We start from the raw sequence: 18,307 nt of genomic DNA, 5'->3' as shown, positions 1-18,307 counted from the left end.
AATAAAATATTCACTGTGACTAAAATCAGAAATTCAGAATAAGAAATTAAAAATCAGAAACTAATATGGCAACGCATTAACTACCTAGCAAAACCGTAGGAAACATACTTATTTCCGTATTAACCAAGAAACATACTTAACTTAGGACTCTCTCTCTCTTTCTAGAATCCTTGCACCCCAAGTAATCTCCACACTCTCTCTCCTCACAACCTCTATAAATAAATATTCACACTCTCAACCCAAAACCCTCTTTTGTTTCCAGTACACGCCTCGTTTCTCTATGCTTTCCTTCTTCCCACAAAACCTCACTCTGCATCATGGATTAGGGTTTGTTGTTGTATAAGAACAAAAGAAGTTGGGTTTTGAGAGGTTGGTTGGACTGTTGACCTGTTGTGTTGTTAACAATGTCGCTTATTAATGCGTTTAATCTTCTGGGTGATGATGATCAAGATGATATAGCACCGTTGATGAAGATACATGAGGAGAAAGCGAAGAAGAAAGCTGAGGAAGAAAACGCGGCAAGAAAAGCTGCTAAAGAGTTAGCTTTGAAGGAGAAAGAAATGAAAAGAGTCCTTGATGAAACTAATGAGATTGAAGCTTATTGTGGTGTTCCTAAGACTGATGCACTCCGTGGAAAACATCAGTTGGTTTCGTCGTATTATGGTAAATTTTTTAACTTTTAGTTTATTTTGTAATTTTGTTAAGTTGTAGTTGTTGGTTTGTAATTGTAGGATTAAAATTTTAATCTTTAGTTGATTTTATATGTTTTGTTGATGAATAAGTGATGGATTGATTAAAGTTTTTAGGGTCGTTGTAATTTGGCATGTTTTTTTGTTAAGATTAAAGTTTTAGAGTAATAAAAAATATATTTTTTATTTATCATAATCAAGATTCATGTACATAATTGATTGGGTCTGTTGGAGATTAGTAAATATAATTGATTGGTTTTGGCTTGTTTGATTAGATCTTGTAGAATATTGTATAATTGATTTATGCCTGAAAGTTTCTGTTAGTGTAAAGTTGTAAAAGTACTGTCTTTTTTGGAATACTGCACTGGCTCATGGATTGTATCTCCTTTAACAAATTAAAGATGTGGGGAAAGGAATCTAGTATTTTTCCTTTGTAAACTTCATGCTGCAATTTACTTATTTATGTTTTTTTCCCTCTGTGCTACTTGTCTCCAGTTGATGAGACAAAGCTTTGCTCCGTCGTGCGACGTGATAGCGAGGAGTATGAGGATGGAAACGGATTATATGAGGAATTTCCACGTAAGAGGGTTGATGCCAATGGGAGTGTTCAAGGTGGAAATCAGGGACATCGTCGACAGTTTTCTGATCATCAAAGTGGTAATGGCTATGGAAATGTTGGACAGCATAATGAGCGGTCGCAATCTGAATGTCAAAATGGTTATGTGAATGGGAAAGGGCAAAGACAGTTTGTACGTCGCAATGAGAAGATCAGCAATGTTGGTAGTGAGACAGAAAATACACAGTTGAGTTCGTCATCTCTTATTTTTTCTTTAACCGTTTTCACTCCAGCATTAGTTGCACTGGGATGCGATATTTCTTCCCAGATATTTCATCCTTCTTATAACATAATGTTGCTTCTAATGAATTAGGGAACCTATGGCTACCTCTAAAACTGAAGATGGCTTTCAGTTTCCCAAGAAGTCTGTTAGAAGGGACAGGTCGCGAGATTCTGCAAACAGCAACAAGAAGGAAAATGTGGCAAATGAGGTGGAAGACAAGGAACCAGCAAAGGAAGGCAAGGAACTAGCGAAGGAAGACAAGGTTCCATCAAAGGAAGTGAAGGAGGTACTGTATATGTTAATATGTTGATGATTCCTTCAAGTGTGTTTTCTCTAATGTGCATTCAACATATCTTACTCAATGTATGTGCTTGATAAAGATGGAAGAATGCATATTCTAAAGGATCTTCTGTTCTCTTAGTTTTTACCAAATTGTTTGCCTGTTAAAGGGAAAGAACAGTTTCTGTTCTTACTATTGATTAGAAAGTTGAAATCTAAGTCATGGTAGGCGATATTATGGGTGTTTTCAGGTTTATTTGTTGTCGTATATATATTACTTAGGTTTCTATGTTTTCCTGTCATCAGAAAGAGTAATTAACGCCCCTATTTGTTCTCTAATTCCAATTAAATCTGCTCATCACATTTTAATTTTAACCCATCCTAGCCTTGTTTTAGCATTATCTGCTATACTGTTTTAGTACTACAGAAATTAATTCTTTCAAGTTATTCTATCTGTTTGTGTCATTCTGTTAGGTGTAGTCTATGTTAGCATGTTATTTATATATCCTTGGCTAATATTTCATTGGTCCTCTGGAACAGGTGATGACTCTAACCGAATATGAGAAGATGCGGAAACCAGTACTCTCAATGAAAACTACTGAGGAAAGAACAGTTGACTCTAAGGGATTTGAATCTATGAAGCTTCTCAAGAAAGGAAATCATGAAATTTTCGTGAAGTTGGTATGTACTTTTTGTTTGGCCTGCCTTTGTCATTTTGTCACTTTCTGAGAACTTCATCAATCAGGGTTGGTTTCTAATGGAATAGTGGCTTACAGGGTTCTGAAAAAGATGGTGCAAAGCGGAAAGAGGATGCCAATTCTAAAGCTGATAAAGTGAAAAAGGTATCGCAGGCACAAACTGTTCTTAAGTTTATCTACCCCAGACCTGAACGAGGAAGGGGCCGCGGTGATAATCAAGGAAGAACTCATGGTGATAATCAAGGTAGAGGTCGTGGTGAGAATCAAGGAAGGGATAATGGTGACAATAACGGTAGGATGGGAACTGCTGATAATCAAGAAAGGTTTAATGGTGAGAATCAATACAGGGGTCATAGTGGGAACCAAGGTAGGGGTTTTGCTGATAACCAAGAAAGGTTTCGTGGTGAGAATCAATATAGTGGTCGTGGTGAGAATCATGGTAGAGGTCGTGATCGTCCACAACCTAGAGGAGGTTTGCCCTCAAGCTCACAGACTGCTCCACCTAAGGAAGACTTCCCTGCTTTGAAGACAGTTTGAGTAGAAATTATTTTGCCCGCCCATCCAAATAACTTTACTCTTGTTTTTTTAGTCCATTGATTTTCATCTTTGGAGAGTTGGTCATAGGTATTGCATTGCATTAATGATGATGACTGATGAGGGTACTATATCTAGATTGGATAGTGATAAGAACGTTTGTTTTTTTATTGATTTTAACTTTTGCATAGGAAATTGGCATCTGCCTATTGAGCTCCTTTGTTGGGTTATAATAAAAATTTTATGCGGTAGGCTTAGGAATGAGGTGAAAAGTGTTTTGATTGATTTTTGTCATACAGATTGCTAACCAAAAACAAAAGAGAACAGATTCTTTGTCTATTCTCTAATCTGATGAAAAATAATTGTATGTATTGCTTAACTCTCTGCTTTCTTTTTTAAGGGTTTGGTAAAGAACGTGCCCTGTTATTATTCAAACTCGAAAATCATGGTCTTTCTTAACCATGTCTTTACTACTTTTAAAAGATTGTTGCACTGGGTCGAGCTTGGCAATTTTGATGGTGATGTATTGAACTATTTTGATGATTCCAGTGAGTGCAATGACATGCATAAATGTCTGCCTTTCTAGTCGAGAATAAACTCGTGTGTGGCTCCAAATGGCATCTAATAGTTGGAGTAATGCTTGGAGCATCTTCCCGATTTATCAACACTCCGAAAACTTTGTTTATCAACTTTAAAAACCCATGTTATACATGAAGTTACTATGCTGAATTGCAGATCGATGTCTCTTTACTAAGACTCCAGTCAGTGTCAACTCACTGGTATAACGGTATTGCAAAACGAGCGTAATTAACCAATGGGCCTTTGGGCTAGAAACCATGGTGCTGCTACGAAATAAATCAAATTTAGTCCCAAATCAAGTTTTGCTTATGGATTGATAACTGATTGCAGATGCTCATGTCTAAATTGATAATTGATTGAAGACTAGCCATGCAGCCCGACCAGTGGTCGGGCCTGCTAATTTTAAAAAAAAAATTAATTGGGATTTTGTTCACCTATAAATTTAAGGCCAGCAAATTTGGGTCTTTTTAATTTTTAAAAACTTTTATTGGGCTTTTGTTAATGAATTTAGATTACGTAAAACTGTAAATGCGTGTACCACTTAAGAGTTCGACACTTTTGTATGAGAAGAAAGCTTCAAACATTACCGACGGCAAAACAACAATATCCGCCTTGAATAGAAACTGACATCTTACAACCATGCACCTTCATCCCCTGGATATATGACAATAATAGAAATCTTTTAGGTTGATTTCATTACATTTTTAATAGCATCACCATGTCACCACAATTTTATAGGGTTCTTACACATAAAAATGAAATAAGTCTAATTAAAATACACTAATTAAATGGACAGATCCTTGCCTTTTTGGGCAGTTTGTAACAACATAGAGCTATCTCAAAGCCATTAATCATTCCCCTGCAAAACAGTATGATACAGGAAAGAAAATAGTAATAACAAACAGAGTGGAAATAATCCTATTTGCTACATATTAATGCAAAGAATAAAATCAATTCAAACCATGAGTATAATTAAACAGTTTTGAAGTTAATGTGATAAATATTGGAATTAATATGTTAGCTAGTGCCAGAAATCAATTCACATATGAAATTGAAATCACCAAACCCTTCTCGCAATTAAAACTTAACTTATGGTTTCTATTGGTCAAACCCTGAAACTGGCGTTATTACTTCTAATAATTTTATTCACCAAAATTCACTTTCTTCTCTATTACTACTAATAATTTACTTCAATTTCCTATTACAACATAAATTTTATCTACCCAAGAGAGGGAAAAAATAGAGACAATTTCAAAAGCAATTATAGCTAACCAAAACATATTATTAAATGATCTAATAGCCTCGACAAATAAACCAAACTTAAAGAGCACTCAAACAAAATAAAAATACGAAACACTCACCATTAGAAGAAGAATTTCCATTTTCATTAAGGTTGAAAAAGTTAATCTCTAGTGCCAACGCTGATGGCTACATACCATACATAGAATAATGGTTCCTCCGCTTAGTAAAAAGAGCTCTAAAAGAAAACTATCTGCCAAAACTAAAGCTTGATGAATATGGATTAAGAAGTGGCCTGAACCAATGCATTTGTACAATCAAATTTGTCACTGATTCTATGGAGCTATTGTTCGACTTAAGGAACCACTATAATGTTCTTTGAATAAGGCAACAAAGATAAAAAATGAATAATGTAAGTAAAACTCAAAATTGATTTTGCGAAACTTTGACACAAAAATAAAAAAACGATTTCTTACTTGCTCTATTGTAGGGTGTAAGCACTTTATCTTAAAGTCCTAAAGTGGGAGATCATAACAAACTTTCTAAGAGCACGACTCACGGTTTATCCATTTTTCCCAGAGTTTGGCAAGACTTTATGATCCATAGATGCTAGCGCCGATGCCGATGGCTAACATTTTTTCATTAAAGAAGCCTGTGACAAAGTCAATACTTGAATACTAAATGCACTTTAAGGAAAAAAGTAAGTGAACAAAAGCATTAAGGTAGACAGTCACATATCATGTACACATGATATCTGCATAAGTTTCTAAAAAAACCATATCATGGATGCATTGTTGTTGCACAATGACCTTTCGTATTGAGCCTTCATATACACATGCCTATCAAATGAAACTAAGTAAACGCCCTAATAAAACCAAACACGTCAATAAATAAACATATTTAATCACAAAATCCCGACAATGTAAAAACAAAATTAAAGTAGGGAAGGTGAACTGAACCTTGTTTGTATTTGACCCTGATGCTTCACCACCACCCATTTTGCTCATTTTATGCGTAAACCCTAAATTTCTCACTTGATTTGGAATTTGGAGTTGGGGAATTTAGGGTGGAATTTATAGAGGAAAGATTCACTTTGTAAAGAACCCCCCATGATTTGAAAACTCGCACTTAACCACCCGTCATAACTTCCACCCAGTCGGCAAAGGTTACTTATTTTCTAAGACTCTCTAATGCCTAAGGTTTGAATAGAGTCTGGGAACATGGATCTTCAGACTTCTAGAAAGTACCTCTAAGTCTGAGATTCAGCCAATGGTGCCAAAATTTTAGACTTTTGGTCCTGAAATCCAAAATACAACGGCATGCATTGGCTTGATTAGGTTGCCCGTTCTAGATCAAGAGTTTGTAAGCACGGATCGAGCAAGCAGCAAGCTACGGTGCTTGTATGGCACCTACCCCCAATTCCTTTTCCAGGAACTTGAATCAAAGAGTTGGGAACATGAATCCTTAATGTCCATTGCTTTCCCCATGCAGATTGAAGAGAAAACTGAGCATTGGTTACAAACTGAGCACCGTGATGAGAATTGGTTACTTTGCCACTACTCTTACTGAGGTTTATGTATCTAAGCCTATTCCAGACCAAATGTCAAAACTGAGCAAGCGCAAATTGGCAGATAGTAGAAGTGGGAAAGCGGCTCAAGATGTGCAATCACTGCAATATTGTGGGGTATCTTACGATGGGATATCATAAGCTCAAAAGTGTGATAAAACCTCCTAACACATACAAAGCTGTAGTAGTTGATTTTGCACCACCTAGAGAAAATGATGAATCTTTTGCTCTAGGCAAAAAAGAAGAGAATGAAGACAGCCTGCAGAAAGGAGAACTCTCCAACCAAGCCAATAGCGTTTGGAAAGTTTCGAATAAAGAGGTACGGGCATCTTAGCAGGCATACCAAATTTGTAACTCTTGGAAACTTGGACTCATAAAGCTGATAAGGTTTTATGTTGCTGATGAAGCTAAGGATGCATCAATTCATGAACTTGATATAATACTAATGCTGCCGAAGAAGCTAATGATGCACTGACACATGTTGCTGATGATGCTAATGCACAAAGTGGAAAACAAAAACAAATCTCAGATCAGAGGGAGAGTGCAGATTTGGATTAACTTACTGAGTACAACGGCCCTAACTCGGTAGTGGAGCTAGAACATTCTTTGCTTGTACCATGCACATAGATATAGCGTGGCTTAATTTGAATGATTTTGTAACACCGCTCTGATTTCACAATATGGTTAAGTAAATATCTAAATGATATGCAAGTAATGGTAGGAGACTAAACTGAATAAGTTTTCAACCCATATTGACATCATAAGTTTTTTGTGCAACAGATAGAAGTGCTAAAAGTGCTATTAATCAGCTCCTTTGAATCATAACAATGTTTTGTTCTATTACACAAGTCCTTTTACTTTTATTTGAATCAGAGTTTGGGCTTGCACCATTCAAAAAATCAAACATAAGAATGACTTATATTTTCTACACACAATCAGAAACTGACCTAAGCTTCAACTTGTATTTGTTGCGTTCCATGTTCTGGTTTCAAGAATCCAATCCCTTCCTTCTCGTCGTACCGTGTTCTTCTTTTCTGAGGCAATGGTTTCGCCGACAAAACACGCAACTCCAAATTGCTATCAATCTCCAACACCTAAGGCAATCCATCACCACACCCTTTGGACATACCAACATCAATTCGAATCGCCTTGTTATCGCAAACACCATTAATTCCCGTCTCTTGAATGGTACGACCCATTATCATTCTCTTCGCACCCCGTATAGTTTCCAGTACATGTTGTAAAGCCGAACGATCACAGACTGGACAAGAATTTCCTCGACAAACGACCGAATCACCCCTTTAACAAATCCCGGAGTTACCCTCCTTTCCGACCCATTAATCCAATCACTAACCTCTTCATTTATCCGTTCCAATCCATAGGACACATGATTTAAAAGCAGCCCACCATGAACAAACACGGAATCTCCAATAACCAACACAGTCGAATTTTGTGAGAAAAATCTAGTAGAAAACGGACCATTAGGACGCAATGCAGCAACCCTAGCTCTAAATCCCTCATGAAACTCTCTCTTAACACGCGGAAACGTTTCAGGAACCCCTTGAAAAATATCCTTATTTACAAAACAATCATCAAATAAACTTTTCATAGAGATTCCAATACGATACCAATCAGCCCAAGCTTTAAACTCATTAAAACCAGAAACAGTAACATACCTAAAATCCCCTCAATATTCATAACCTCATGATTACCATTCATAGTTAAAATAGACCCACCATGTCTCAACGCTTCCCTTTTTAACTTTTCAAGAAAGTAACCCCACCACGATCGAGTACGTCACCAATCTGGACAGCAGTAGTATCACCACCAATCCAATCCAGTTGTCAGCCTGAGAGAATGAAAGAGGCAGAGATGTTGCCGCCATAGTTTTTTATTTTTTTGTGAGAGAGTTTGGGGCGAACAATTCAAATTAGGCGTGTATTTGGTTTTTTTAATTCCTAGAATGTGAAAAGACCAAAACATTTTTTCATAAATTGCTAAACACAACAATTAATTATTTTTTAAATAGGGACTTTTTTATAAAATCTGCTTACGTGGCTCCCTATGAGCATTATGAGAGAATGGATATTAATGTAGGTAGGATTGCAAATGTCTAACTAATTGAAGATAGTTACCAAAAAACAAAAAGGGTCCTATTACTGCCGGACCCAATTTGTGTTGGGTGGACTCTCAAAAAAAACAATTATTACAAGTATGTCATTGGTTTCAAAAAATCTAAAAAAAAAACAATTATTACAAGTATGTCATTGGTCCCCAAAAAATTGAATTCGAAACCCCAAACTGAAACGACCTGGCTAGGTCGTTTGGACTAAGTCCCAAACGACTTGGCCACACCGTTTGAGACTTATCCCAAACGACTTCGGCCAGTCGTTTGGACTAAGTCTCAAACGACTTGGCCACCGTTTGAGACTTATCCCAACGACCACACCGGTCCAAGAGCTTGGAACTTTGAATTTTTTCAAAGTTCAAATCCCAAACGACGTGGCCACATCGTTTTGAACTAAGTCCAAACGGTGTGACCATATCGTTGGAGACTTAGTCCAAACGGTGTGGCCATATCGTTGGGGATTTTTCTAAGTCCAAACAGTGTAACCATTTTTTTAAAGTCAAATCTTAACGACATGGCCACATCGTTTTGGACTCGACCCGCACGGTGTGGCCATGTCATTTAGATTTGAACTTCAAAAAAATTCAAAGTTCTTTTTTTGGGCTCTTGCGGTGTGGTCGGGTCGTTTTGGACTAAGTCCCAAATGGTGTGGCCAAGTCGTTTGGGAGTTAGTCCTGGCCGAGTCGTTTGGGAGTTAGTCCTGGCCGAGTCGTTTGGGACTTAGTCCAAACGACCTAGCCGGGTCGTTTAAGTTTGGGGTTTCGAATTCAATTTTTTGGGAATCAATGGCATACTTGTTATATTTTTTTTTTTTTTTTGAATTTTTTGAAACCAATGGCACACTTGTAATAATCGTTTTTTTTGGAGTCTGCCCAACACAAATTGGGGTCGGCAGTAACAAATACCAAAAAAAATGATTGAAGATGCTCATATCTAGCATTATGCTACTCTCGTATTTGAAAAAGAGCATACAGTAGAAAATGTTTTTGGTAGCAGAAATTGATGGGAAAATGTCGGTCTTTTTATTGGGAACGAAAACTTTCTTGTCATGGGAAATTTCAAATGGAAATTTGTTTCTCGCCACGAATTGGATGCAAGGAAATGTATTTTGGACTTCTTTCTCGCTTTTACTAAGTTACAGAAGAGTACCATGTATACTAGTATAGTAGGGGACTTGGGGTTTTAACCTTTGAAAGCCTTGTGTTTTCTTGACTGGAATGAGAAGGAAGTATGGACATTTCCAAACCAGTAACATCAACACAAACATATTTGCCCTTAGACCACGGTAAATCAAGACATTTGCCGGTCGAAACATCAACCTACCATCCCTCGGGTCTAGAAGGAAATAAATATATATGGCCCTCTTTCTTCACTTGTAACACCTCAGTCCGCCAAAACGCATCTCTAACATGGTCATGCTGATTCTTGAAGCCTAGGAAATGCCTACAATGTGGAGCATATTTGGTTTCCATATGTGGCAAGTCGGTTCTTCTTGCAAACAACACCATCCCAATACAGAGAAATCATAGGATGTAGCAGAGACGACATGATATTCCACTGGTGAAATATGTTGTCCAAGTCCTTCCTTTTTACTTTAAGCACTGAATTATTGCTTTCTGGCGAGCAGATGACTCGAATTTCCCCTCAAGACAACTAACGATCTTACCAATGTATGTTTTCACCAAAACTTCTTGTGGTTTGAGGGCTCATAGCGTTCATGGTTAGAGAACTAAGACCAAAATCAGGTAGACAATGCAGTGCATTGGTGGCATTATAAAAAAATCTCTCACCCATAGGCCATGGGTATAGTGCCACACATATTCTAAGGAAGTGATTTTGAACCTCATTAGTTTGAATTCGTGAAGTAACAAATGTAAATATGGAGACATCAATCCCACAAAAATACAAGTGCGTTGGTGGCATATTAAAAATCTCACCCATAGCTATAAATCAAGCTGCAGCTTCTAAGAAGGGTTCTTTTTTTTTTTTTTTTTCATTCATCCAAAAATGGTTTGGTTGATACATCAGCTACAAGCCCATTCCATCTTTAGCCACAAATGACATGCATATAGCCAAAAGGGCCATACAGCGAGCCACAAGGCAATTTCATCTCAGCTACAAAGGTACATCTCAAGGGACGTTACATCTCAACCACAAGAACCAGTGCATCATAGCCACAAGAGTCATTAAATCGAGCCACAAGGTCATCACAACTTGGCCACAGTGAGTCTAGGGGAGTAATATCCTCATTAAGGAATATTACACACGCGCGAAGCATAAGCGAACTCAGGACATCGACCTCCAAGACCGATCTGTGAGCAGCTCCCTTCATGTAGGTGGTACGCTTAAGCTCGTTCAAGAATATTTCAAGACGAATAAAAGACTGGAGACAGAACGCCTCAGATAAAAACACCACCTCTAATCCAGATGTAATCATCACCAAAATCTTACCTTTACATCCCATCACCGGGAAATATGGACTACCGCACCAACTCCCAATCAGCACACAATTCCTACCAAAATACACATTTACATTGGCGCCGTCTGTGGTCTCGATTACTTGAGAAACCACTTTCACACAACTCAAAAACTCAAACACTCAAAAACCAACGATTCTCAAACCCACGAAGCATGGCAAGCCTCGAAGCTCAAGTTTAAAACCTCGCAAACCAACTGGGATTAACAAACGAGAGCATTTCCTTGCTCAGGCAAGAAAATGCTGCTTTATGAGCACAAGTAGATGCTTACCAACAACAACCCGGTAACGCCGTCGGAGAACGGCATCAACGGTTAATCAAACAGATTAACGAATTATCGCGAAAGGATCGGCCGAGTCGCAAGAAGAAAGGATCGCGACCATTGTTCAAAAATGCTCAAGACATACCGCGCGTCTCTGTTCAGTGCCAAGGTACTTAATAAACCCTCTCCTCAAGATTTTGTCCAGCCACGTTTCCCAATGTACGATGGCAACACGCGTGCCCGGTCGACGCATTGGCTACATTCAAAGTCTAGCTCTACCAGTTCCCGAAGTTTGATCACCTTCATCGCCGATTATTTCCGGCCGTCTCAAGGATGGCGACTTGATTGGGTTCTTCTCACTTGAGTCCGATTCTATCAAAATCTTTGAACAATTTTATCGACCGTTTGCGGTCCAATACGCGCACAAATGCATTTAAAGAAAGCAGATCTTGACTCACTGTTCCAGCTATCATTCAGGGAAGATGAAACTATTCGCTAATTCTTAGGACGGTTCAAGGCCGAACTGTTATGTATGGAAAGCGGCCTGAAAGAGTCTTTTGCCACACTGGCATTTTCTAACGCCTGTCGAGTGCGTAATACTGACCTCTCCAGATCATTGATGAAAGAACGCCCAGAAATGCTGTCCGAACTGTACGCTCGGGTAGACAAGTATATTAAATTGCAAGAAAGTTTGAAGCTCCATGGTTTAGCCGAGGACCAGGAGGTGGCAGCGATCTCTGATCACACCCCACGTGCCAAAAACCGATCCAGGTCGCTTGCACCAAAGGCAGATAACCGACCGGACAACAGCAGAGAGTTCGCTGTCTTGACACGCTCCCCAAGTTACATACTGGACAAGATCTAGCGAGCCTCATATTTCCGACCAGATGTGAGGCAACCAATAGATCAACCTGACAAGCCCTACTGCGCATTCCACAAAGCAAAATGCCACGAAACCAATGCGTGCTGGGGGCTTAAGCACTATCTCCAGGACCTTGTGGAAGCTGGTCATATAAAACAATACACTAACATTCCTGACGGAGACTTGCGCCATAAACTTATGGCTCGCCGAGTACACAGTCGATCTCCACTTCGCCATAACCACCAAGAGGTTCAAGCTCGCCCTCAAAGCAGAGGACGTCCCAGAGACCGTTCTTGCAACGGCGAAGAGCGAAGACTCGTCCGATCGCGACAATGCTAGAACCATTCATATGATTACTTTCCCGGATGATTCTCAGAACCTCCTCCGAGAGAAAAAGCGTCGTGTCGGTCGCTCTTTGAAGTGTATCATTTCACTTCACATGCAAAGACATGCCCCGCTGGCTTCGGGTTGCAACGGGAGATATCATTTTTCCACAGAGGCCGACCTCAACAAAGGTCCGCCTCCCTCAACAACAACGACTTGTCGTCCATGTCAAGATTAGCGACTAGGCGGTCAAAGCTGGCCCCCGATCGACTTCAGGAGTTCGTGCGACATTTTGTTCTACCACACCATTCAAGAGATGAGCTTACCCAAATCAGTCCTCATAGATCCGATTGCCCCCCTTTACTGGTTCAATGGCTCCAGGGCCGACCCCGTCGGTGACATCATACTCCCAGTATCGGTAGGGTCTAGAGAAGACAAAGTCAGCTTCAATACACACTTCAGCATTCTAGACATCAAGTCATCCTACAATGCCATACTAGGACGGCGTTGGATCCATCAAATGCAAGTTGTACCGTCAACATTGCATCAAGTTCTCCATTTTCCAGGCCCTAGAGGAATGATGGAGCTTCGCAGCAATTAGCTCGAAGCGTATCATTGTAATCAAATCCTATCAGCAAGTAAGACCGCCAGTGTACCAATCTACACAAAGCACGAGCCTACCAGTTATACAATGGCGAACGACTTAGTTGCCAGAGTCAAAGTCCAAACTGCACCGCAGAACACTGGGGGCTCCAGCAAGAAGACCTTCTCTCCTGTTCAGACGCCAGGAATCGCTCCATAGGCACAACAACTAGCTCTCCAGCCACAAGTGACTCGTCAATTTCAGCATCCCTCCCTTCAACCACAATGGACACTCCATCCAAATCCAAACTCATAAGCACATCGACGCAAAGGCCAAATTTTTGCGGTACCAATGCCCTCCGGCGCGACCACCGAAGCGCGAGAACACTACCGACATCTCCCTGCACTTGTTCTAGTGCGGTACGAGACATCCCACGAACATGCTCCTCTTTCAAAGCTTTATAGTCCGCTTCCAGCTCAACAAAGTCAACATCCAGGTCGTCATAGGCCTTCGTAGTGTCTTGAGCAACCTTCTTGCAGTGTAAGACATACTCGTTCAACCTACCAATTTTCACAGTCGCTGCGATGACGTTCTCTTCAGCACCCTGTAGTTTTAGCCTCAGATCTTCTGCCTCGGTATCCTTCATCATCTTTGCCAGAATCAGAGCTAGATGTGCTTTCTTCAGGTCCTCAAGCTCCTCACATTCCATCTTAGCGGCGTCTTGAACGTTTTTCAGCTCGTCTGACAGCTTTACCATAGTTTCTCTATCTGCTTCCGCGAACTGAGCAATCTCCTTCAACTTCTGAAACCCACTCACAAGCTGCAATTACACACATATGTTAATAACCAGGTCACAGTAGCGTACATAAGCGAACAGATACATCAAAGTGGGACAAATCCACGTACCAGACATTACGCAACTTCCATCCGCTTCAGGTTATCAACCAGCCATTTGTCATCCAGCTCCTTACGGTTGCCGTCCAGAGCTATCTGTTATAGCAGACAAGCCGATACCTTACTCGATCTGAAGCTACAATCAGTTCCCCTCACAGTTCGTTGAACCCCGTTGTCGTCTAAATACACAAACTGTGATTCTAAGTCATTCGCAACCATAACTGACTTTCCACTAGCTTTGCGGGGACCCTTCGGCTTCGCTAGCGGACTAGGTTCTCGCACCACAGGAGACGGACTAGACCCGCCCCTAAAGTGGCCAAGTCCAAGACCTGCTCCGGTCGCACCCGACTCGGCGAAAGCAATAGAACCACCGCCACCACCAGAACCGCCCCCCGCGCTGGAGCTTTCACCAAGAGCATACAGCGCAATTTTGGCAACTCGAGCAGCATCTTGCTCAGAGGCGTCAGTTCTTCTCTTCTCCGCCCTGCTCCTTACATGAGGATTGAAGACCACCGTCTCCAGCTCTACAGGAGCATCAATCGACCCCCCTTCAGGTCGGGAGCTCGACCCACCAGCCCCTGAAGCACCACCTCCAGAAGGTCGTCTTAAGCCGCCACGACCCCGGTTTCTATCTTCCCGCGTTACCAAGTCACTCGCGTGCATCTCCATCACCCCTCTCCTAGTCTGACCTCGAGCTCGATCCTTCTGAGCCTTTCTTTTTTCCCGGATCGCAGGCCCACCCTTTTCCACAAAGAAATGAGCAAGTTCGGGCAATTCCGCTTGTTTTTGTGCTCGAGTCAGCCGCGCGAACCTCTCTATCTCCCCACGATCAGTTCGCGTTTTCACAGAAAAATCTACAAACAAAGCAAAGACATGGGCCAGTTATAACAACAGTAAATCACCAAGTAAAGCGACAAAAGAAAGACATTCCCACCCACCGGATATGTTACAAATCCTAGTTTGCAACCTACATCCGCTAGCACAGTAGTTGCCAACTAGCAGCAACGGCCTCTTCGTCCAAGCCTCGTTGCTTACACCGTCGATCACAGCAGAACGCGTCGTCATAGTTTGCAAACTAAAGTTGAGATTACCAGATCGCCTCACAACATAATGCTCAATTATGTCGGATACCCCTATGCGGTATTCCCCACTCGTATTCAACAGGTCGAACACCCTAAACAGTCGCCAGGTGTTACCAACAAACTGACAGGGAAACTTCCAACAATGAGCCAAGAAGTCATAAATCAACTTCGAGAACGGTATTTGTATATACGCTCTCAACTGGCCCTCACAGATGATTACCCCACCATTCGGCGGGTTGTACTCCTCACTACGTACATTTTCACTCAACCGTGGTTCATATATCTCCAGATCGGGAACGTTGATCTCATAAGCTGCCCTCAGTTTGGGGAACGACCTCGCAGCACGACGATCCACCATCCTAGGGAGCAACCCACTCGACAACGAACCCTCCCCTCGACCTGACGTGCTGGCCACAACACCTTCCGACCCAGATCGTGTATTACCCTCGTCTACCCTAACTTCCTCATCCCACCCAACCTGAATGCCAAGACTCACTGATTCTTCCTTATCATCCTCATACTCACCACAACTTAATGAGACTTCCCGAACCTCTTCAGATCGAGTATCGTCAGAATCGGACATTGTGACGTCTCCTTCTTATCAACTACCCAAGCTTAAACCCTACAGCCTAACACCGACCTACTTACTCAACAAATCGCCCTTGAACAAGAGGAAAGCAAATTGAAAATGAAAAGGCAGCAGCAGCAAAAATACTCACCTGATAAGCCCTAGCTTGCGTTTTTGCTGGAGAAGGAAACATGAAATACTTTTTCGAGTGTCCCAAATTTAATTTTGTGCAACCGCCCGTTCAGTTACCAAGAAGTTATGATTACAGCCTATGCCCTAGCCCGCACACGTGTTCCAAAGATCTGTCTTTTCAAAGTTCCGAATAACGCGGCGACACGTTTCTTTACCAACTGCTACGATTCTGTCACGTGCCAATCACGGGCCAACTTCCCTTTCCCGCCAAATCATCATGCCACACGATTCAAACTTTACGGTATCTCAGTCAGATCGTTCACCATAGCTCGCTCATGCTCCGCACGTACTTCCATTTTTCTCTCAGCAGATCGCTTCCATGGACATAAACAATCTATTGAGAGGGGGCTGTGTAGGGGAGTAATATCCTCATTAAGGAATATTACACACGCGCAAAGCATAAGCGAACTCAGGACATCGACCTCCAAGACTGATCTGTGAGCAGCTCCCTTCATTTAGGTGGTACGCTTAAGCTCGTTCAAGAATATTTCAAGACGAATAAACGACTGGAGACAGAACGCCTCAGATAAAAACACCACCTCTAATCCAGATGTAATCATCACCAAAATCTTACCTTTACATCCCATCACCGGGAAATATAGACTACCGCACCAACTCCCAATCAGCACACAATTCCTACCAAAACACACCTTTACAGTGAGTTTATTGAAAAAAAACTTGCCACAGTGACATCTCATCTCAGCTACAAGGGTCATTACATCGACTGCAAGGGGTCGTATATATATAACGCCTGGGGTGCAAGAGTATACGCAACTCAATAATTAAACTAGGGGTGTGGAAATAGAACTTCTGTAAAAAAAAATTCTTAGGTGTGAAATTCTATTAGTCTGGCCATTTTTCCAGCAAATGACTAAATAGTAAATACAATTAAGGGCTTACTTGATAACCCATTTTCCCGCTGGCAAATCAATATTTTCCTATTTTAAAGGGTATTTGCCACTGCTTGGATGCAATTTAGAACTTGGCAATTTTTTTTGATATTTGCCAAATTTTCCCTCACGTGCTTTATTTTCTCGTGGGAAAAACTTATCCATCTCTCTTTTGGATAAATTTTGCCAGAGAAAAGGTCCCTTATTTTCCCACTTCCAGATTTGCCTGGCAAATTTAATATTTGTCACTAGTATTTGCCCAATTAAATGAGAATTTTTATCAAGCAAGCCCTAAAGCATTGTATAACTTTTCTAAATTCTTTCAGGTGTGGTATGCACCTATAGTTCCATCAATGCATAAGAGTAGGGGTGATTTCGGATCGGATCGGGGTTTTAGAAAAATTTCCAAATTTTTTCGGAGGGCAATATCCTTTCTAATTTTATTTTTATTTTTATTTTATTTTTCAGATGTACAATTTATTTTCCAAATTTGAAAATTTTATAAAATAAAAAAAAAATCGTAAAATTCGAAATCGGCAAAATTCAAATAGAAATCAGAAAATAATAGGATTCTCTTTTAGGAAAACCATCTTTATCTCGTTAATAAGTTTCATTTAGCAATAATTTTAAACTTGTTAATGTATTAATTCAATAAACAACTTAGACTTTTTAACATGTTCATTCAACAAGTATTTTCCATATGTTAATGTATTAATTAAGTAAATAGAGATGAGAGAGTAAGAGCATCATCAATGCACTGCTAAAAATCATTTCTAAAGTGATATATAATAATTTTTTTGGCAATTTCGTTCACCAATGCGCTGCCAAACACCTGTTTCTATCTCAACAATTGTTAAATTCTCGGCCAAAATACTCAGAAATTTAGCAGCCACTCGCATGGAACAACTTTAACCGTTCAGATATTAGACGGGTTAAGTTTTGATGTACAGAAGTTTTTCATTTTTTTTTAATAAAAAATTAAAACGACTGGATTTTGTACCATTGGGCCTAAGATGTTGGACGGGTTAAGTTTTGCCGTCCATATGTTTTTCAATTTTTTTTTTAATAAAAAATTAAAACAACTGGATTTTTTTGGGCTCAACGGATATATTTAGATCCGTTGGACTTGTAGCCTATATATATTCTCAATTTTCACCAATTCACTCATCTTTCTCTCATCTTTCTTTTTTCATTCTTCAACAAAATGTCTTCACAAAATATGGAGTGCCATCCTCATCCGAGTCGTAGTTTGTCTTTCATCCCTGCTGAAGATGAATTATTGTGTCAAGTACATATGTTTGCAATTGTTGGAATGGAGCGTGTTGTTGTATTGTCAAATTATGGACCTAGACGATCGAGTTCTTTGGGATATAACTTGTGAAATATTCAGACACAACGACAATCGTGGAGATAAAATGCGTAAAGCTTTATTGGACCGATTTTTAAAGAGTTGTAAGAATTGTAATAAATATCTTAAATTGGAGCGTGCACTTAAGATTGTTGGTGCTTTAAGTAGTGATGAATAGTGAAAAACTACGGCGAAACGTATATTTCTATAAACTAAAAGAGTAGAATTTGTACATGAATATTGTTTGGAATTTTGTTGAGATGTAGTTGAGTG

At 40.1% G+C, this 18,307-nt stretch overlaps 1 protein-coding gene and 1 pseudogene across 1 annotated transcript; one reads left to right on the top strand and one right to left on the bottom strand.

Moving 5' to 3' along the window:
- The first annotated feature begins 266 nt into the window (after positions 1 to 266).
- Positions 267 to 3,303, top strand: LOC147512056 (uncharacterized). Its single transcript, XM_086603640.1, has 5 exons — positions 267 to 663; positions 1,185 to 1,491; positions 1,619 to 1,814; positions 2,348 to 2,488; positions 2,584 to 3,303. Exons 1-5 carry the CDS (start codon positions 405 to 407, stop codon positions 3,040 to 3,042), a joined length of 1,362 nt encoding a protein of 453 aa, XP_086459766.1. The 5' UTR covers positions 267 to 404; the 3' UTR covers positions 3,043 to 3,303.
- Positions 3,304 to 7,211: 3,908 nt separating this feature from the next.
- On the bottom strand, positions 7,212 to 8,268 carry LOC147512055 (shewanella-like protein phosphatase 2 pseudogene; annotated as a pseudogene).
- Positions 8,269 to 18,307: the final 10,039 nt, after the last annotated feature.

Source organism: Coptis chinensis, chromosome 3, assembly GCF_015680905.1.
Source record: "Coptis chinensis isolate HL-2020 chromosome 3, ASM1568090v1, whole genome shotgun sequence".
NCBI lineage: Eukaryota > Viridiplantae > Streptophyta > Magnoliopsida > Ranunculales > Ranunculaceae > Coptis > Coptis chinensis.
The sequence above is the reverse complement of the archived record's forward strand: the minus strand, read 5'-3'. Positions and strand labels throughout refer to the sequence as shown.

What these genes read in the sequence shown, in the direction of transcription:
- LOC147512056 (XM_086603640.1), top strand. Translation starts at nt 405, where the DNA reads ATGTCGCTTATTAATGCGTTTAATCTTCTGGGTGATGATGATCAAGAT. An exon ending in GTTGGTTTCGTCGTATTATG is followed by an intron (nt 664 to 1,184) that starts GTAAATTTTTTA and finishes ACTTGTCTCCAG; the next exon opens with TTGATGAGACAAAGCTTTGC. An exon ending in AGTGAGACAGAAAATACACA is followed by an intron (nt 1,492 to 1,618) that starts GTTGAGTTCGTC and finishes CTAATGAATTAG; the next exon opens with GGAACCTATGGCTACCTCTA.